Source organism: Myiozetetes cayanensis, unplaced genomic scaffold (assembly GCF_022539395.1).
Source record: "Myiozetetes cayanensis isolate MyiCay16 unplaced genomic scaffold, myiCay2020 scf7, whole genome shotgun sequence".
NCBI lineage: Eukaryota > Metazoa > Chordata > Aves > Passeriformes > Tyrannidae > Myiozetetes > Myiozetetes cayanensis.
The window spans coordinates 26,960,126-26,981,653 of record NW_026087964.1 but is presented as its reverse complement, the minus strand read 5'-3'; the positions used below and the strand labels follow the sequence as shown (position 1 = coordinate 26,981,653).

Below are 21,528 nucleotides of genomic sequence, written 5' to 3'. Positions count from 1 at the left end.
GCGATTGGCCCAGCGGGCGCGGCGCGCGGCGGTGACGCAATGGCTTTGTGCGCGCGGCGGCGGCGGCGGCAGCGGCGCGTCCTGCGGCTCGCGGGGGCCGCGCGCGGGGCCCTCCCAGAGCCCGCCGGGCCCGGTGAGCCGGGGATGGGGGCGGGAACGTGAGGGGGAACCGCACCGGGAGCCGCCCGCGGGGATACCCGCGGGCCTCCTCTCCCTTCCTCTCCCCCCGCCGCTCCCCGGGGCCTTCTTCCGCAGCGCTTTGACGCTTTCCTGGGTTTTTATCTCCTAGGCTAGGAAAATAAGAGGCAGCTGAACTTTCTCCTTGCATGAAGCCGATCGCCGGTCGAGCGTAGCTTTTGATGTGCGGTCTCTGAAGCTCCCCCACCCAACTATGCCAGCGGCTACCGTAGACCACAGCCAAAGAATCTGCGAGGTTTGGGCTTGTAACTTGGATGAAGAGATGAAGAAAATCCGTCAGGTTATACGGAAGTATAACTATGTAGCCATGGTGAGTGGGCGCTCAACCTCCGTGCCAGATTATCTCAAAAACCATCATTTCAACTATTCAGCCATCGGTTGAGTCACTAAACTTCTTTATCCACTTTTTTTGAAAGAATAATGGGTTCTTAATATGTATGAACGTCAGGATCCTGATTTGTTAACCTTTTTAAAAGCTAAATTTACACACAGTTCAGCTATGAAACCGGTGGATAATGTTTTATTATGAGCAGTGTAAGCCCTTATGCTTGTTGTCTGTTCAAGTTTTAATTCTGCTCTTGCAGGACACGGAATTTCCAGGAGTAGTTGCAAGGCCTATTGGAGAATTCAGAAGCAACGCAGACTATCAGTACCAACTATTGCGCTGCAATGTCGACCTGCTAAAAATAATTCAGCTGGGACTGACATTTATGAATGAGCAAGGAGAATACCCTCCAGGAACTTCAACTTGGCAATTTAATTTTAAATTTAACTTAACGTAAGTGTGCAGTTTCTGTGCTGCTGAACGTATGTTTCTGACTTATGGAAAATAAGTAAAATATAGGGGTTTTTGTGTGTGTATATATATAAAATCTCAAATTTCATTTTAGCTGTCTGATTGGAATATTGGAATACCATAGATACTTCATATGAGGAGAATTTTGTCAGCCAAACAAGTGCTTTCTCCCCTGCTTGCTGTGCAGTCTGTCTTATTGTTGGTCAAAAAACGCTACGCGGTTTCAACAAAACTTTTCAAAAGGGGCATTTATAGTTAGTGCATGTGTTAGCTCTGTGCTTTCATGTTTAGCATTTCAGAATGCTTCTGCCTTAATTTAGTTTAACACTTACTCGTTGAAATCACATATTGTTTGTTTATATACTTTAAATGGAAAATACCAACAATTGAAGAAAAAAAAAAAGTAAAGTTACCGAAGTGACTAAAGAAGTATGTCAAATGTTACCTGCAAGTTCTGAATTATTTTGTTCTAAGTGTTGGTTAAAAAGCAAGCTAATTTTTATGGTCTATTAGAACCAATAATGTTGTGAACTTTATTTCACAATGTGATTTTTGTTAGTGATAAAAGTATAAACCTCTCTCTTTCAGGGGGATCAAACACTTATGTGGCACTCTAATTATATCTTTAGCTGGTTGTTGACAAAGTACTAGTATCTTGATGGGTTTGTTTTCCTGAAGTAAACATATTTGGTCTCATAGATTTTCATATGTTGATTATCTATTGAATATCAGTGCAAACATTTCTCACACATTTAAGAGTGTTGAAGCCTTGGGGTTTTTTGGCAGTTTGTTACAAGCTGATAACTGGACAACTTTATATATGTAAGCTAAAACTGCAGCCTACAAAGGAGGTAATAGAGAAGAGACCTTTTAATTCCTGTAGATAAAAAGATTTGTTTTCGAAGTAGTAGGGGTTCTTAAAAAGAGGAAAACTGCTGCTGTCTCCCTTGATCTTTCTGCTCTTTTAAACAAGCAGTGCTGTGGCTTGTCACAAATTAGTTTGGTCTGAGCAGTGACACACTCTATTGTTTGAAGTGTCTCTTGAAAGAAGAAGTAAGTGCAGGTTTGATATTTTGGTATGTCTGAACTTACCTGGCCATATGAATGCTGGATGGAAACTATCCATTTTCTTGATAGAATATACTAATTCTGCTAAGTATGTGAGAAGAGGGAGTGAACTAATAACTTCAAACTGTGATCCAGGAAGAAGACCCTGTTCTACACTTTATTTATTTTCTGAGCTTCAAAGGCCTACTTAATGTCAAACAAGTGAAACCAAAAGTAGTTTTCCATCCATTTGTGCCAAATGCTGCAGAGATAAGACAGCTTAGTAAAGCAAGATACAGATAATCACCCAACTAATTTGTTACTAATTCCCTGATTTTATAGAAAAACATAAGCTCGGTAAGTATTGCATGAAACATGAATATATATATTTTTTTTTTTACATGGGAGGAGAACTTAAATATTTTTGTCTGTTTCTAAACATCCTTTTGGAAAGTGGCACTGTGCCAGGTGTTCTGCTCCTAAAGCAAAACAGCTGTTGTTTGTTCCTAGAAGGTAATTTTTTTGTGTATGTGTGGTTCCAGCCAGGTCTTGTTTTAGTTTGCTTTTAAAGAGCATAAGTATTTCTCTAACTGAACTGTGCACCTGAATAGCACAGAACAACAATTAGAATTAAACCTCCTTTTTGTAAAATGAGTGGGTTTGTTTTGGATGGGTACTTTAATGTGTTACAGGGATAGACAGGTGTTGGGAAGCTGATGCCTTTAAAGCTGGAGAACTAACGAACAGCTGTGTGGGAGGGAGGAAAAAAGACACAACACATCTTGAGAGTGTATCTCTGTGTTCTGATGAATGATGCCTTACTCTTAGGAATAAGGAATATAAGCCTATGACTGAATCTAATAGTCAAGTTTGATATGTTGGTTGTCTTGTCTGGATTTTTTGGTATGTTTCAGTTGCTTTTTACTAAAATTTAAAACTTTACACTGAAGAAACTGTGGATTAGTATGTTGAGGACAGTAAAATTAATATCATTTAAGTAGACTCATGTTTGCATGTTTGGTTTTTTTGTTTGTTTGTTTGTTTTGTTTTTTTTTTCCAGATAACCATTCTATGTTTTTGTTATGCTGATACAGATTAAACTTTAGGGGAAAAAACCCCCCAAACATCAATTTCATCATAAAATCCTTAAAACTTCATGAAATTGTTAGTGGTAAAGGGAATAAATACAGGAGTAAGAGGAGATCAAACAGGGAATAGAGGAATTTTATTTCATCCTGTTAAATTTTAGGTCCAAAATATGGCTATTAAAGTTGAAATTGGTTGTTTAGAAAGAAAACATTAAACTACCTGAATTTTAAGGATTTGAGTAGAAGGAGCAAGTATTCAATTTTCAGTTGTACCAAGAAGGAAGTTTTGATGAACATGTGTCTAAACATTTATGTATGCTTAAATCATGAAAATCCTGTGGGAAATATTATCCACAAACTAATTCAGCACTGGGATCTGGAGACTACTGTTCCAAGTTCTGTAATGAAATGTGTTAGTGCTTCAGCTATTGCATATAATTTGTCACAGTTCAAGTAATGAATACAGATATTTTACTGAATAAGATCCACAGATTCACTTTTCTCTGTAGATTTGCAGAAGGGGGGTTGTAGATAACTGGAAGAGAAGCAGGAACTAGTTTTTTTTAATGAAGATGGCATAAATGGAGGTGCTGGGAATGGTGAAATGCTAGTTAAGGTAAAAAAAAAATTGCGTTGAAAAAACAGTTGGTTTTGTAATTAACCCAGAGCAAAGTCAAGTTACTCCTGCTCTATGCTAGTGAAGTCTGTGGAATGACTAGCAAAAAAAGAGATGTTACCAGGCTTATAATTACTGAGATTTGTAGATTTTGGAAATTTACTTTTCCTCTCTGTTTTTAGAGAAGATATGTATGCTCAGGACTCTATTGAACTGCTGACGACATCTGGTATCCAGTTTAAGAAGCATGAAGAAGAGGGAATTGAGACACAGTACTTTGCAGAACTGCTCATGACATCGGGAGTTGTACTGTGTGAAGGAGTCAAGTGGCTTTCCTTTCATAGGTAAATTTTGCACGTTAAGTATTTGGGTTTTCAGCATTGTTTATTGAACGCTAGGGCTTAGATTTCACATCTCCTGCAGTTAAGTGCTGTGCATCTGATGGTGCATGTAGCACATAACTTGGTTGGTAAGAGTTAGAAAATATTTCTGCTGCAATCCCTGTAACACCATTCTGTGAATAGAGAATAAGGGGTACAGGGGGTACCAGTGTTTTATATTTGGTGTTTACGAGGTAACCAGAAAACTGTAAAGCCAAAAGGCGTGAGACTCCTCGGCCAGCTGGTGGCGCTGCACACTTGCAAGTAATAGCAGTGACAGTGATGGAAGAGAACTATTCCTAAGCAATTCTTGAGCAAATCATGGGAGAGACCACCCCAGAATTGTCAGTGAAGAGTTTTATGAAGCACTTCTAAATTTGCTGTAAGTCTCCTGGAAATCTGGGCAGCCGAAAATTACTCAGCCTAGAAGGAGATTCCTGATAAGCCTTAATCCTAGTTGCAGTAATGAACGTATCTTACTATTTATTCCATCGCAGGAACTCATCTTTCAAGTAGAAATAGAAATGTGCATGCTAAATCTCTATGAATCTGCCAAGATACAAAAGATTTCTGAGTGTCAGTAAGACTTTTGATGCTTTAAAACATATGCAGTGGTCATTCTGTAGCCAACTGCATGCCAGAGATAATTTGCTCTTTTTGCAAGCAGCTATGCAATGCCCTTTAGTTAACATCTTAAATGCTAGCTGCTAAGGAAATCAGCAAAGGTAGAGGGAATGTTTTAGCTAGGACTAGTTTCCTTACAGTCTTATTTATGTTTATCACTCATGCTGTATTGATGGGTGGTAATAAGTAAATTATGACATTAGAAAAAATCTAATTCTTCATCCATAAGTATTAAATGTTGGAGGAGACAAAGTCACATGGAATTAGAGAAGTATTTATGCTATAAACCAACTGAAAAATAAGGATTGCTTTGGTAAGGAATGTAAAGTGATAGTAAAAGGGTGCATATAAGATTCTATTGTAGAAGTCATTGTTTTTACTTGCTTTGTAGAAAGAAGTGTTAGGCTGAGTTTCCAAAGGAGAGAGTTTGGAAAGAAAAGACAGTTAAAAAAAGAAGGATCCTCTGAGTACATTTGTCACATCTACTTACAGCTGTCTCAACTCATATTATGACTCCAAAGTAATCTTATTCCTGCTATCACGCTACTGAGGTAGCACCTTGTGAAGAATACTGTGACAAGAATGCCATAAACTACGTCAAAATGACTACGAAGGCCAAAGTAGTGAATTAAGTTTTTTTCAGCTTCTTAAACCCATTATTGTCGGCTCGTATGTGTATATTTGTGATTTACACTTGACTTGAGCAATATGACTTGGATGGTTCAAGAGAAGGGGAGGCAGGTTGTGCATGTAACTGGTGCATCAGCAGAGACTGGCACGTTGAAGCAGCTTCAGCCCCCAAATGGTGTTTTCCAATATTGCCTGATAAGTTAAGAATGTGGTATAAGGTATACCTGAGCCATTTCTACAGTAGGGATTCTTTCCTAAGCATACTGTGTAATTCCTGACTAATAGGGTGATCGAAGTGTAGTGCAAGCCGTGTGCAATAATGCCATTTTTACTAGTGTAGCCTGTGAAGGATTTCATCTGTACTAAAATGGGTTTCTGTTGTGTATTTCACATGTCTTTAGAAGTCATCTTAAGACAGCTATTCCAGCCAATGTTTGTCAAACACTTATTATCAGAGAGTGTTTAAAGGCTTTTTGATCTTTGCCAGGGCTTGTTGATATTATCTTGAACACAAAACCAGGGAGTAAGTGGGTTAAGTTCGAAGGAAACCAAGATTGCACAAAGCTATAAATGAGCATGGGTCATATAAAATGTGCCACAAAGAATAGTGAACAGCTGTTTCTAAATATATTTTAGATTGATTGTGATTATGTTCTATCAGCAGGACACTCAGCTGAAAATTTGTTTCATGTAGGCCCTCCGTGCAGTAGTTCACTGACTACTGAAAAACCTGTGCTTGATAATTGCTGACTCTGCTATTGCTTCCATTTCCTTAAAATGCTTTAATTACTACTAACCCTTAAATTTTAAGTCCCATAGGAAGTGGGCAATGGGGAATTACTCCTTTCTTGGTGTGAAGTTATGGTTTGGTTTTTATTTCCCAGTCCTTGATTTCCTTAAACTCTTCCACGTTTTATTTCTGAGCTCTTCGCTTCTCAAATAGTTTTCTTTGTGTGCTTTTTATCTCTGCATTTGATATAACTGCCTTGGCATCCTGACATATATTGGCAAATCTGTATGGACCTGCAGTTCTGACAGACATGAGTGAAGAAACATTTGCACTGTCACCAGTTCTTGTGTACTGCAACTTCATAGGCAACTCCATCAAATCTTTTGAGCGTGTGTGTGTGTTAAATTGTACTTGAGTCAAGGGGAGAGGAGGGGGAAGCCCTGAATTTCTGATCCTTGTCACAGTCAAAAGAGCTGTGAGTGCTTGGCAGTCTAGCAAGTTATAAAGAAACAACTTAAATGCTGGTCTTGTGGATGTTCAAGTGACTGCTCTGCTGAAGCTTTTGAGTGTCCACCTGTGTGCAACCTCCTCTTGTCTACCTTTGGAAGGTGTGTGAAAACACACTTTTTTGAAAACAAAAAATGGTTGTTTTGGGAATGCTAGAAAATTCCAAGCTATTGTGTTTCAGTAATCATTTGTATCTAACTGATTTTAGTAGAATTTAATCGGTTGGCTCATTTCTGTTAGACCATTATAAAATAAAGCTTTCTCAGCTCTCGCAGGTTTTGATTTATTTTAGAGACTTGGTGCTTGAGTAGACTTCATTGTTAATTGGCCATCTGAATTCTTTTGGATAGGAAGGGAAAGAAATGCAGACCTGTTTGATCTTCTCTGTGGTCTTATTGCCTACAGCTTTCCATGTTCAGTGAAAAAAAATTTCTGTAAGAGTGCTTATGTTGTATAGTTCCACAGATTGTGGCTCACTGCCCTGAGCAACTTCAGGTGATTGTATTAGAAATGGTGAAAGGCTTTTAAGGAAAGGAAGCCTATGTGCTTGTGGGTATAAACCAACCGCTAATTGCCTGTTAGAGTATTAGAAGAAAACTTTTTTAATGAGCAGGTAATTACATAATTGCTCACTGTGGACTTTCTTAGCCTTCTGTTAGCATTCAGAAGTTTTTTAACTGGATATATTTTGGTCTTGAATTGGAGTGACAGTTTTTTTGTCTCTGTAAGCTTGGATCTGCTACAGTCTTCAAGAGAAAAAAGTGTGTAATTCTCAATCAGAACTGCACATCTGTGGTAGCCTGCTCACTCTCAATATGTGAATAGTAAATGAATGTTGGCTTTTCTTTTTGTGCAGTACTTCCTTCTCAAGAGAAAGTGGAAGTGTTTGAGAGCATCTGTTTTCTAGTAATTCAGTCTTGTACATAAATTTTTTTAGAGGAGTCGAATACTTCTGAAGAGGAGGAGTGCAAATACTCTGGTTTTTTCACTTTAAAACTTTTAATACGGCTGTTACATTTGAGCCACGAGGATGATCAGTGTTAGAAATTCAATGAGTTAATAAACTGGTTTCTAGAGGAGTAAGTCTCCTTAATCCTGAACAGTGTTTTATTGCATCTTTTTGAACAGCCTTTTTGCTAATGTAGCTTTTTTTCTTTTTTTCTGTAGAGGGCTTTATGCTGATCCAGGCTTTCCCACCTTCCCTCCCCCTTCAGATGATCTAATAAAATTAAGCTTCCAAGCTACTATTTTGCCAAGTATACTGCAGTTTTTACTTTGTAAGGCTCGACTGAAATCCTTCTTTATCTTTGGCTCCTTTGCTCCCTGGCCAGTGGCTGCTGCTGTGGAGATTGGAGGGCAGCCAGCACAGCTTCAAAGCACCAGATGCAGTGCAGGATTTGTTCAATATGAAATTTTTAGAGCACTGGAAAGCCCCATGGGAGAGCTGCAATAGTCTATACCTTTTGTATGTCTTATTAATGGACTTACTTGGAATGAATGGACTGTTTTCTATATGTTAAAGGGTTTTCTTACCCTCTGTCTAGAAATTCATTATATAAAGATGGAGAGAACCTTATATATACAAAAGATACAAAAAGTAGTCCTATTTACACTGAATATGCAAGCTGAAGCCTTGAGCCTTCATCAGAAGTCACCAGTGTTTGTGGATTCTAAATATCCACAGGATAGTGGTACAGTGCTCTTAGCTGATTTTTCTTTTCTATTGCTCATCTCACATTTAAAGATCTTGGTCAGTATTTACCAAGTTGCAAAATTCTTGGGTTTGAGTATGATCCTTGTGTAATCAAGAATGAACACAAAGTCTTAAACTTGGAATTTGGAGTCTGTGGTGGCCACCTGTTCACTTGAATCAGCTCTCAGCTCTATGCTGAGGTTCCTTAAATAGCAGAACTGATGCAGCCTTCAGCAGAGGCAGCCCTGCTGTGTGTTTTCAGCTTTGTTAGTACAGGCATTTTTATGTGTGTCAGTAAAATCTGGGAACTGGTTTGGTTCAGTGCAGACTTAATAACCTAGAAGAGAATATATCAGTCTTTTATCTAGTGCAGTGTATATGTGCATGAGCAGTCCTTCAAGTACAAGGGATCAGAAGAGATCGGATTCATGATCAGGTCATGAATAATCTGGTTTGTAGTTGCTGCCTTCCTAGGGAAAAGCATAACTAGTCATCCCTGCTCTTTGTTGTGGTGTTCAGTCCTGCTTAATACCTGAAATCTGTCCTTCCTGTACTTTAAGCCCTCTTGTTTCCTCTCATAACCCTTTGTATAAAGTATGTGGTTTCCCCTTTTACTGCCACACCTCATTCCGATGTTCTCTTTCTTCAATCAAGCTATTGAGGAGGAAGCCTTCCCAAACTCTTCTCTCCACCATGCACACACTATAATACCTCAGTTCCTTCTAACAAATGTGTACGGCTCAGTTATCTTGCTACTTCCTGCAGACTTACATGTACACACAAAAATTTTTCCACCTTGTTCTGTCATTGCCTCCAGAAAGAGCAATAGTGTACAAGCTATTGATTTTTTCAGTTGTCTGTGTGCAGAATTAATTGGCAAAGTTAAAGATAATCCCTCTTCTTTTTTGCTGAGGGTTAAACTTTCTTCCAGGCATAAACATGCATTGGCTCTGGAAACTCATTTTTTGGATTTCAAGAACTGTAGAAGTCTGTCTCAGTTTGTAGTGTGAAACTCCAGTCTCTGTGAAAGAAACCAGGTTAACAGTCTTTCTGGTGTGAGTTCTTGTTATCAGATGCAGACCCAGCAGCACTTCATTATCTCAGGATTTAGAGAAACTCCTGTAGGCAGATCTTTTTGCTTCTTTGCTTGGCCTCATGCAGACTAAATTAAATTTTTTTTTCTGGAATCTGCAATGGGGCCATTTACATTCAAGTTTAGTTTTTTCATAAAAGTTGGTCTTAATTGCATTGAAATTAAGCAAAATGTCCTGTTAATGTGCAGTAAAGTCTTGATGTTGGAAGTGAGAAGGATGCTTCTAAGTTATTTGCTTATATTGCTTTTGTTATTAATTTGCAGCGGATATGACTTTGGCTATCTAATCAAAATCCTGACAAACTCCAATTTACCTGAGGAAGAGTTGGACTTCTTTGAGATACTGCGGTTGTTTTTCCCTGTCATCTATGATGTAAAATATCTCATGAAGAGTTGCAAAAACCTGAAGGTAAGTAATCTTACTTAATGTCTCAGAACAAATTTTATGTTTGGAGACAGAGTACTTTGTGCTTAAAAATACTTATTTGTTATATTGTCTGGTTTTGCTCTGATAGTCCCTAGTAAGCACTGTTGTCTCAAGCTTCGTATGTTTAATATTAAAGGCACTTGATAGAAGCAGGCAGGAGCACAAATCAATTTTTATAACTACTTACCAGTTAAAAATATCATGTTGATATTGCATTACAGTGCTTTGCTGATAGATGATAAACCCGTGTTTGGAATTAATTCTTCATTTCCTTAGCTGTAAGAATTGATAGGTATTGTATATTCTTATTTCCTTATTGTGCAGTCCACTAAAGGACTGCAGTCATCTAGGCAAAGGTAATTGCAATGAAGATGATGTGGAAGTGTCTTGAGAAGAGGAATGGAATGAAGAATGTTTCAGATGGCCCTATATGGAAAGATAAACAACAGCATATGTTCAGGGACAACATGTGACTTCTAGAAAAAAAAAAAAAAGAACTAGAAACTAATCTGTCATGTCAGGCCAGTGGGGCTACTAATTGGCTTACTCTGTCAGGCATAAAATTGTATTGGACTGGAGAATTAATGGGAACTGGAACTAGTTATGTGAAGGGGAAGACAGCAAGTGAAAGAAAGATGCTAAAGGCATTGTTAACAGCCTTACTTGCCAAAAAACTGGACTACTGCTGGAATGAGGTGCATCGCTCATCTGAGGGATTTGATGACTTGTTGCTCCTGTGGAAAGTAACTTTCTAGGCTTTCTTAATGCAAACCTGCAGGAAGAAGAGAACACTCACCTTAGTAAAACCAAATCCTAACTAAGGGATGGCTTGCCACTTCGTTGTACTGAACAAGTGATCTGTGTGCTGTTTATAGGCCTCTGTTTCTTTCTGAGATAAACTAGCTGAGTGTGTCACTTCGAGTAGTAGCCTGCTTCTGTGAGAAGTAAATTAACTTTGTTAATAAAATGAATGATGAAAATGTAGAGTACCGCTCCAGTTAGTAAGAAAAATGTGCCTATCTGTGTTCATCTGCAGTTGTTACTGATATAATCAGCTGGACAAATGACTGAGTATGAGAGAACACCTTAGAAACACTTTTTCTCCACAGAGGCCAGGAACAAAAATCATGTAGAGGGGAGCCGCCCCCCCCCCCCCCCAAAAAAAAAAAAAAAATCCCTCCTTTTCTCATACTGCTAAAGCATCTGGTGTCTTAGTGGTGGTGACACACTTAGTGAGAACAGAATGTAAATTCCAAATTTAGTGACATAGGAAAGGTAACAGATTGATGTTCTGTGTCACTCTTCCAGAGGTGACATTCCCAGTGGGTTTGAGGAGGAGGAGATTCTAGTTCCTGACATTTCATTAAGACATAGTTGTGTGTAACCATTAAGACATTGTGTGTGTTTAGAGACAAAGATCTTTTGGAAGACGAGACAAACCTTCACAGGTCTTATTTCAGCAAACCATAAGAACAAGGGTGATTTTTTTTTTTCCAGAGCTGAATATGTAGGTCAGCTTTCCTGCAGTAAATTTTGATCTTATCACCTCATCTGCAGACTGATAGGGACAGCAAGGGAAGGGGAATGGACTATCTTAGCCCTCCAAATTTACCAGTGATGAAGTGATGGTGGACTTGAGCTGTACCTGAAACAAATTACTATACATTCAGTGTTGTGACTCTAAAAATGCATGCACTGTCTCCTAATGTGTGTCACTTTCAATCTCTATTAAATTGCAGTGAATTGAACAGCTGTGCAGTTGTCTTTTATTGACTTGTCTAAGTTATTTTTCATATGAAAGTCACCGACCTACTGTAGGTCTCCTGCTCTCTGTCCCCACACAACCCAAAAAGATTTTTGGCATTAGAAAGAGAAATATGTTTCAGGATTGGAAAGATGTTTGATGCTTTTTTGGTGGAATTAAGTACTCTGTGAATTTACAGTATATTATTCTGGTTTTACTAGCATGCAGATTGGGAGTTAACTTGAGATATTAATGTAATATAAGTTAAACTTGCTTATTCTCTAAAAAAAGCTTTTAATGTAGACAATTCCAAACCTTCTGATAGTAGTGGCAATTCTGAGGAATGTAGATTGACTGAGCTTGTCAGAAACTTCCTTTTAATATGGAGGTTTGTACAGAACAGTGAACTCTGGCACTTTGTACAGAACAATGAACTTTGGGACTGTGCCATGAAATGAGAATTTGAACTGGATTTGCTGTTGACCATCGTTGTGTGATTATTTAAATCATTCTGTGGCCTTTTTCTTGGAAGGCCAATGTTCTGAAAATCTGGGAAGAACTTGTCCTTCTCCTCCAAGAGTGAAATGTACTTAGCTGGAGTGCAAAAGTCGTGCCTGAAAGAGAATCTCAATGGCCTATTAATTTTCTGTCCTGGTTCTGGCCATCACACGGTTAATTTTTGCAGTAGCCGGGAGGGGGCATGGCCAGGACACAGAGGTGCTTCTGTACCACCTCACACCATTTTCTGGGTGAGGGGGTAGAGCTGGCTTCTGTGGGGTGTGGTGGAGTAGCGTAGCAGAGGGAGCAGTCAGGTATCGTCAGGGGTTTCTGCAGGGTAAGCAGTAAGGTTTCTTTTCTTGTACACACAATCACAAGTGTTGTTGCTGTGCATTTTCTTATCTCATTGCTCTTTCCCAGTAAATTGTTCATATTTCAACCTGTGATCTTTACCTTTTGTGACTCCAATTCTCCTTTCCAGCCTGCTGCAGGGAAAAAGCAGTGGGGGGGTGTGTTTTGGAGTAGTTTCAGTGGGAACTCCAAATTGGAGAATACCATTCCTAAACCATGACATTTTCAGAGACAGCCAAATTATTAATCTGTAATTATTGCACTTACAAACCAAGAAGTTCCAAACAAAAATTGTGTGGTATATATTTACACACACCATTAGAAGCACTATTGTCAGTGCATTCTTTGGTAGGCTGCTCTTACTGTAATTTTTGTATTACTAAGTCTGCATTCTAGAGCTTGCAGCTGCTGTGTAACTATTATTGATTTTTATTCTGGAGTGTTAATTTCTTCAAAGTTATTTGGAGCTAGAGTAGTCTTGCAGCTAGCAGAGCCTGATAATGAAGCACTGCTAATTTGCAGCTTGAGGAAGCAGAGGGTTAGGAGCAGAAATAAGTACCTTTAAAAGAGGTTGGGTCTAACTGCTGTGGTGAATTAGCAGCTCATTATTGGAGTTAGAAAGCAGATTAGACATGCTTGTTAGAATATGCTTGTGCCTAAGAGGTACTCTTTTTCCTTGCTGGCCGCCAACCCTCAGCATGATTTTGAGAGTGTGAGTTAACTGAGCAAGTTTGCAGAGTTCAGATGCACTATCTAAGCATGTAAAACAAACCAGCTTCAGGGCTTAACTGTAAAGCACATAGACTTACCTTAAACTTCTGTGAACTGTATTCCTGCTGCTTAAGACAGAATAAATCTAGCTATGCTGTTGGTTTGTAGGTGTGACTTAGGAATGTTATTACTGAAGCTTCCATTTTTTTCAACAAAAATGTGAACCCAAATTTGTTGCCATAAGAGTCATGGGAATTTTCATAATATTTGATCTGATTTTCAGGTCAGATTCGTTTATTGCTTCATGAATTTTACATTTGACTGTTACGCTTTTGCCGCTTATTTCTTCCCTTCACGTGCTTGAAGCAGGTTAAAGAGTGCAAGGAAAGGTGAACTCCAGGCATTCCAAAGCATTGCCTCTGTGCAGTCCTTGCAAAGCTTATGGCAGCACTGAGAGTTTTGTCTGGCTGGGGTTTTTTAATCTTTCTAGACCTTAAAGAATGTGCATGTGCTTTAGTCTTTCCAGTAGCTTTATAGGTTAAGGAATTAAAAAAAAGAATTGTACAATCATGTGCTCACAACATTAAAAGATTGCAGTTACAGTATATCATGTTTGTCCTTCAACTGATCAGTGTTATCTGTGTATAACCAAACCAAATTCTGACAGGTTTGCTCCCACACGTAGCAGTTTATACTGTTTTGGAGGGGACACTAAAAGGGGGTTTATTTAGTCACTGCAGTCAAGGGGACAGTTTTTCACATCAGCTTATTGGGAAGAAAATTTGTCTCAAAACTGAAGAAGTTTTATCTTTTAGAGCAGATAGTTTTGCAGCTTTGGTGTGTTGCCTACAGCTTCACAATCTGTCCTTTTACACTGTTCTATCAACATTCAAAATGGACAGTTACCATCTTAAATTGTTCCCTTTTTGTATGTCAGATATTTATATAATTTTTTTAAGAAGTAGGTTTTGTTGCACATGTCTGTTAAAAATATATCTTTAACAGAAAAGCTGTTAAAGATGGCTATACCATAGGACTCTGATATCTTAGAAAACTAGTCGGAAGATGATGGGATTATTTTTGCATGTTTTTTCCCCATTCTTTTACAGCAGCTAATGAAACAAACTTTAAATGGAGGGAGCATTACCTTCCTCTTTTAACTTTGCCACCTGGTTTCTACATGTCTGTGATCTAACATATTCCTGGGCTTCCTGTAGTGTTCTAGGTAGTTAAGAATACTCTTGGGTTTTGTGAAGGGATGTGGGAAAACCCCCAGCTTAACTGTTGCAAGGCTAGTGGGGAGAAAGGGGTCTGTTTCACAGGAAGCCTAGACACTTTATGGACATGGAAGGCATTGGAGACATGGAAGACATGGAAGCATACAGGCATGTCTTTGTAAGCGCCTGAACTGTTGTGTTTTTAAAAGGTAAAAATGTCATTCTACAATTGGTTCAAACAGAAGTATAGGAACACCAGGTTTTGTTCTTAAGCATTGCCAGTCCTCCTTTCAACATCTTGAAGAAATTGTTAAGTAGTGTCATCTGGAGAAACTGGAACACGGGTAGTAATTTTGTTGGTTGCAGATACTGCCTTATTTAATCAATACTGACAGAATTTTAATGGTGCTATTGATACAGGAAGTTTGATTCTCCAGGTGTCAGTTAATCTAGTACAAGGACTGTTTCAACAGCTGTGCAAATGTTAAAATATACCCAAAATTGTATGACCTGTGTACCAGATTTTCCCAAATGTAGCAGTTCAGTTTTGATTTAACTTTTTTTAGCAGTTAACAAAAATGTTTTCTTTTTCAGGGTGGATTGCAAGAGGTGGCTGAGCAGTTAGAGCTGGAAAGGATAGGACCACAGCATCAGGCAGGATCCGATTCTTTACTCACAGGAATGGCCTTTTTCAAAATGAGAGAAGTAGGTGAATGTATTAGTTCTATTTCCATGATTGTAACATACTGTGATAGTCACACAGAATTGCTGATTCTCATAAGTCCGTGGTATTTTAAGGAGGTCTCTGGCGGGCTTTAGGGGTCAAATCTTTCTTGGCAGAAATAAGACTTACCTGTATTTTCCCAGAGTAAGTGTGAAACACCTATACTGATTCCCTGCTTAGCTGCTATGAGTATTGCTTCACATTTCCAGCCTGTGCCTGGCTTTTGGATTTTTTGTGAATTTTGTTTTGGGGTGTTTTTTTTCCTTACCTGTTTTGGAGGGTGCCTTTTTTCCAGTGGCCGCTGCAGTGAGTAATGAGCTGCTGGAGCCAGACTTCTTTCTGGGAGACCATACTCAAGCCAATTTTTTTTTTTTTTTTGAGCTTCTGCTCAGTGTCATACTCAGCTGGTGTGCACTGCTGCTTGTGACAGGCTGAGAGGTAGGGAAGGAGTGTTGATGACTAGCCACTTCTAGCTAAACCTTCAGGCTACAGGTATATTAAATGACTTTGGGGCTGTTGTAGAGAATGTCCTTGCATTTCTTCTTCCTTACCATTAAGCAAAGCACAGATTGCTAACATTCTAAAAGATTATATATCAGTCAATTAATTCGAGTTTACAGCATGGAAAATCAGCTCTTATAAGCTTCACACTTTCTTCCTACCTGTCTGCATACAACAAGGAAGATACTAGGATATTTTGCTTTAGCAGAACAATCAAATACTGCACAGGCCTCTTCTGGAAAGCAGTTCACTGGACAAATGCCAGTGCATCAGAACATGGCATTCTGCCAGCAATTCAGTGTCATTTACCATGTCAAAATAGATGGTAATATCAAACCTCATCTTTTAATAATTTTAAGCATTGTATGCTGAGATGTCTAACTTCTGTAATCCAGCCTTTTCTCTGAAAGAGAAAATGACCACGAGATTCTGACAAATACTGGTGAGACAGATGGTGAATAATAAATGATGTGGTTTAAGCTGGTTTGCTTATCCTAACACTGTTCTGCCTCTGCTGGAACTGTTGTGAAGTTGTTAAGCAGGTCATGGGCTACAGATGTAATAAAGAGGATTATGTTTCTGATATGATCCAAGCCCAGTGCAGCTCTCTGCTGTCTGCCTGGTATTGTTAATTTTTCACCCTTGAATTTGAAACGAAATGCAAAGCAAAGAAAGGGAAGTACATGATAATCATGTTTAAGAAGATACAGCCTTTCAAATTAGTTTCATAGAGGAAGAGGTTCAAAGCCATATTAGTTTCTTTAATGAGATCACCAAATCACAAAATACCCTAAGTTGGAAGGGACCCATGAGTCCAACTCCTTAGCCCTGCACAGGACCATCCCCAAGAGTATGTGCCTGAGAGTATCATCCAAATGCTTCCTGAACTCTGTCAGGCTTGGTGCTGTGACCACTTCCCTGGGGAGCCTGTTCCAGTGTCCAGCCACCCTCTGGGTGAAGAACCTTTTTCTAATATCCAACCTAAACCTTCCCTGACACAATTACAGGCCATTGCCTTGTGTCCTGTCACTGGTCACTTCACAGAGAAGAGATCAGTGCCTGCCCCTCCTCTTCCCCTCACAACAAAGCTGGAGACTGCAATGAGGTCTCCCCTCAGTCTCCTCTTCTCCAGGCTGAACAGACCAAGTGACCTCAGCCGCTCCTCATATGGCTTCCTCTCAAGGCCCCTCACCAGCTTTGGTGCCCTCCTTTGAACACTCTATAAGAGCTTAATATCTTTTTTTATATTGTGGTGCCCACAATATAGTGGGCACACAATATATAAGGTGCACACAGTATTCAAGGTGAGGCAGCACCAGTTTACCAAAAGCTTTGACCAGGAAATCTTTGAGGACTTTTGAGTGCAAAACACTTGCTTAATTAAGCTAACAGACATGGATTATTTTTTTCCCAGTAGTTGTGGATATTCTGTGCAAATACAGCATTTCTAAATAAAAACACAGTAGTAAGCAGAGAGAAATAAATCAAATGTTGATTTTTAAAGCCTTTTCAGCAGAGTTCAGTGTTTAAAAATGTATTTCTGACTGAAAAGTCTTCATTTTATAGTGCTTTTAAGGTACAAAATTGCTAATTGCTGTGAAGGAGCTGCAACTTGCTTGCTGGGTTTTGCAGTGCCAGCCAAAAAAAGTTACTGCTCTTTTTGTTTCCATCAGAAATACTTAAATAATGATACTAAAACAGTAGAATTGTTTTGGGGTTTTCCTACCTGTTAATTTCTTCAAGAACTGCTGGGGGCTTTAAAACTTTTAATTGAAGTCTCTGATTCCTGCTGTACAGACCTTTCCATCCTGACTGTGCTACTAAGAGGAAAGCTTGAAGGGAGAAGTTTTGAGCCTGTGTGGTATATATATAGACCTCTGTGTTTATAATTGTGTATTGCATCCATTGTGTTCCTGCATACTTCTGCCTGTCTTAGATTTCTGATGCTGATGATGACTCAGCATGTCAACCACTGTGGTGTCCAGGGTTGCCATGAAGGTTTTAGGGTGAAAAATTTGTGTGTGTGTGTGTGTGTGTTCTTATTTTTGAAACATAATTTGTGGTTTTGTGCTTGAAAACCTAAGTCTGGAAGGTAGACTACCAGAACATCATGGGGTTTCATATGTCTTCCACTGAAGGGTTCCATTTGCACTTTAGACTTGTAAGGTGTAAATTCAATCTTAGTACAAAATTTTACTCCTTATTAAATGAAGTCCCCTCCTGTGAAGAGCTGGAAATACATCTTTCTGCATTTCTCCAAAGTCCGTAATGGGTTTTGTGCTCATCCTCCCCACCCCCAAACCTTTATAAGTTAGGACATAGCACCTTTCAATTCAGGGTGTGGTGAAAATCCTACACGGAGGAGTAGGTAAGAAAGCAGGCACTGATGATGGATGCTAAGCATATGGCTGTTGTGAGAAACACCACAGAAATCATGTGGAGAAATATGCTTGTTGTACTTGAAGAAAAGTGAGTGATGACTAATGATATAAAATGATGAAAACATTGCATTTGACCATTTTGTGGGGAAGGGTGCACAGGAAGACTGATTGTATTTCTTGACAGATTTAAAGCATCGTGTCCTATAGCGCATTGTGATAACATGTTGAGATTAAGCGTATTACTATGTTAATTCCATCATCTTTTGCGCCTTTTTTGGGATTTAATATCTTATTTAAAAAGAAAGTAAGATTATAAAGCCTTTCTATAGTGCTATTTAAACAGAACCTTCTCTAATAATTCATGTCTCTCTTCTAACTCTTCAGATGTTCTTTGAAGATCACATTGATGATGCCAAATATTGTGGCCACTTATATGGCCTTGGTTCGGGCTCATCTTATGTACAGAATGGCACAGGAAACGCTTACGAAGAAGAAGCCAACAAGCAGTCATGACATGAAATGAAAGGCCATCTTTTTGACCTCCACACGCTTGTATATAGGTTTTATCTCTGGCTGAACCCCTTGGACAATAAGGCTTTTTTCCCCCCTTTCTCAGTACACTTTCTTTTCTGCCTTTCTATGTACTAAATTTGACTGTTCCTATCACAGATTTTGATCTTGATATGTAAAATTTTCTGGGTTACATTTTGGTCTCTTAACTTGCCCGTTTGTAAAGAAGCATGTATAGGATCAATGTGGCAGAGAGAAGGGGAAAGTTGAATCATAATGAACACTCTGGTAAACTTACCTATATTGTTTTTCCAGTTTTTTGTCTCTTTCCCCTCCCTTCTTCAATTAATTGGCTCTGATTGTAACTAACTTCCCCCTTCATGTCTATTCCTTCCACTATGCAGGCATTTTAGCTATTCAAGATTGTGGACCATCAAATTTGCACTTTAGAGAGAGACTCTGACTCAGATCCTCTGTTTTATTTGAAGTTTGTTTTGATTTTTTCTTTTGCCCTCAGCTAGAAAACAATCATCTGCCAAGTTCAGCAGCTTCAAGCTGTATTTCCTTGGCATCTCAACCCACAGAACGTGACTTATTTGCTGCATAATCTCTGTTTGTTCAAGCAAAACAAACTACTGAAGTCATAGTAACTGCTCGTATTTTACTGGTGTTCGGTCATCTTCAAACACATGTTGCACGTGTCAACTGCTGGTTGGCCTGCTGCTTTAAAACTGCTCTGTGACGGGGGAAAGAGGCTTGAAAAAACAGCTTTACACCCTTCAGGAAAAGAACAACTATGACTTTATCCTTTTTGCCATTAACCTGAAGAGCTGAAGGATATTGGAAAAGTAGGAGTCTTGTAATGGCACACTTCCCTTGATTAACCTCCTAGTTTTTATTCCAGTAATGTGCACCTCAGATATTTTTTATGAAGTCATATTTATTATGTACCTGATTTCATGATTTTTGTACGTCAGTTTAGTTGAAGATAAAACCCAAAGATCTGAAAAAATACTATTTAATTGAAATACTGAATTAGAAGGACAATTAAATCATGCTTTTTTGTAGTTGTTACAAAGACAGATGTGACAGATATTTGTTGTAAAACAACAAAATATGAATAACTTACAGCTAATAAAGTGACCTGGGGAGTGTAATGCTAGCTTATTTTTGAGTATATCTTACAATATATTTTAGATATATTGTTTTAAAGGACCCTGGAGTATGTTCTCAACTCTGCATAGCGTGTATACGGAGCAGTTGTGCAGGAAGGAGTTTTGGTATTGAATAGCTAAATATGAGCCTGAAATGATGAAATGTGTGACATTGTGTGTCTGTGCGTGTGCGCACGTGTGTGTGACACAGAAATCAATGGTAGAAAAATCTCCAAATGTTCACCAAATATTCTGTTTTATCTTGTACTTAAAAGCAAAAGATCAAACACCGTTTTCTCATTGAATTATGATGATGTAACTGGGCAGTCCTTTTTAAACAAGTAATTTGCATAACAAAGGATATTTGTTTTTAAAGCTTTTGTAAATAAAGGCCTAAGAAATGTTTTCTTACATAACAACAGACTGGTGGTTTTGTTGCAAAATTTTTCCTGGAATGTGAATATTTAGTCTGTTGAGTTCTGTATTCTGTTTAGGCATGATAGTTCTCTTCCACATGCTTAAAATCTGAGCAAAATTCACACATATGCAGAGCAAAATTCTGTTCATAGGTTTCTAGTAATTTCATTCTTACTGTCCTGAACTGAAAGAGTGGTGATCACAATTTACTTCAGAGGCATCCTAATCCCATTATTAATTTTATACCATTATGCATGAGATGATGATGACTTGTCTCTTGTCTTTGGCTTTAATAAGATAGTGATAGTGAAAGCAGGATGAATTCTTACTGTGGCAAACAGGGAAAATTTACATACATGTGGAATTAAGAACCCTGAAGTTTGATGCATTCACTTTAAAGTAGTAGCTTTACCTAAAGCATAGCAGTACAGTTATCTGGTTAACTTTTGAATGAGATGACTCTTTGAAGGACTTTAGTGGGTTTTTGTTTTGAAGTAACTTTTTAATCGAGGATCAAAGGAAGTTTATAGAGCCTTCTAAATATGTGCCTAGAGTAAAAGTTCCAGTGCCAATGGGGATTTGCTTTTGAAGTGACTACTGAGCATCCCACATGCTCTGCTGTGCTTTTCTTTGCTTCCTGTGCTAGAATCACAGAATGGTTTGGGTTGGAAGGGACCTTAAAGATCATCTAGTTCCAACCCCCCTGCAATGGGCAGGAACACCTTACACTAAACCAAGTTGCTCAAAAGTCCTGTTCAGCCTCACCTTTAACACTGCCAGGGATGGGGCATCCACAACTCTGTCATGGGCAGTCTGTTCCGGTGCCTCACCACCCTCACAGTAAAGAATTTCTTTGTAAGAATCTTAAACCTGCCCTCTTTCAGTTTAAAGCCATTATCCCTTGTCCTGTCACTACATGTTGTGTAAAAAGTCTCTCTCTTGCAGACCCCTTTTGGGTACTGAAAGGCTGCTGTTAGGTATCCCTGGTATCCTGCTCTTCTCCAGGCTGAAAACTCCAACTCTGTCGACCTGTCTGCATAGGAGAGGTGCTCCAGCCCTCTGAACATCTTTGTGGCTCTCTCCAGCAGTCCACGTCGCTCTTATGTTGCAGGCTCCGAGCTGGATTCAGTACTCCAGGTGGGGTCTCACGAAGAGCAGAGGGGCAGAATCTCCTCCCTTGACCTGCTGGCTACACTTGCGATGCAGCCCAGGACACGATTGGCTTTCTGGGCTGCAAGTGCACATTGCCAGGTTATGTCAAGTTTCTTGTTCACCAACAACCACACGTCCTCCTCAGGGAAGCTGTGTCTTGTGTCCCAGCTACTAATGGGCATGCAGTCTGCTGGAGCAGGCTGAGTTTGCTTAAGCCCTAGCCTAAAATATCTCACGGGATATTTGACTTCAAGCAATTCTACTCTGTAATAATTTTCTTCCTGTAATAAAAGCTTTTTTCAAAAGCCACAAATCAGCGTGGAACTAAGATTATGCTTT

The 21,528-nt window shown here is 39.0% G+C and overlaps 1 protein-coding gene across 1 annotated transcript; it reads left to right on the top strand.

Annotated features, from left to right (window-relative positions):
* The first annotated feature begins 53 nt into the window (after positions 1-53).
* On the top strand, positions 54-20,039 carry CNOT7 (CCR4-NOT transcription complex subunit 7). The gene is made up of 7 exons (XM_050337622.1): positions 54-133; positions 290-508; positions 783-976; positions 3,928-4,089; positions 9,667-9,811; positions 14,945-15,055; positions 18,341-20,039. Exons 2-7 carry the CDS (start codon positions 392-394, stop codon positions 18,467-18,469), a joined length of 858 nt encoding a protein of 285 aa, XP_050193579.1. The 5' UTR covers positions 54-133; positions 290-391; the 3' UTR covers positions 18,470-20,039.
* Positions 20,040-21,528: the final 1,489 nt, after the last annotated feature.

Bases quoted from the DNA above. Each gene is read 5' to 3' on its own strand.
- CNOT7 (XM_050337622.1), top strand. From the start codon at position 392: ATGCCAGCGGCTACCGTAGACCACAGCCAAAGAATCTGCGAGGTTTGG. The intron at 9,812-14,944 runs GTAAGTAATCTT...TTTCTTTTTCAG, and splicing joins AGAGTTGCAAAAACCTGAAG to GGTGGATTGCAAGAGGTGGC. The intron at 15,056-18,340 runs GTAGGTGAATGT...CTAACTCTTCAG, and splicing joins CCTTTTTCAAAATGAGAGAA to ATGTTCTTTGAAGATCACAT.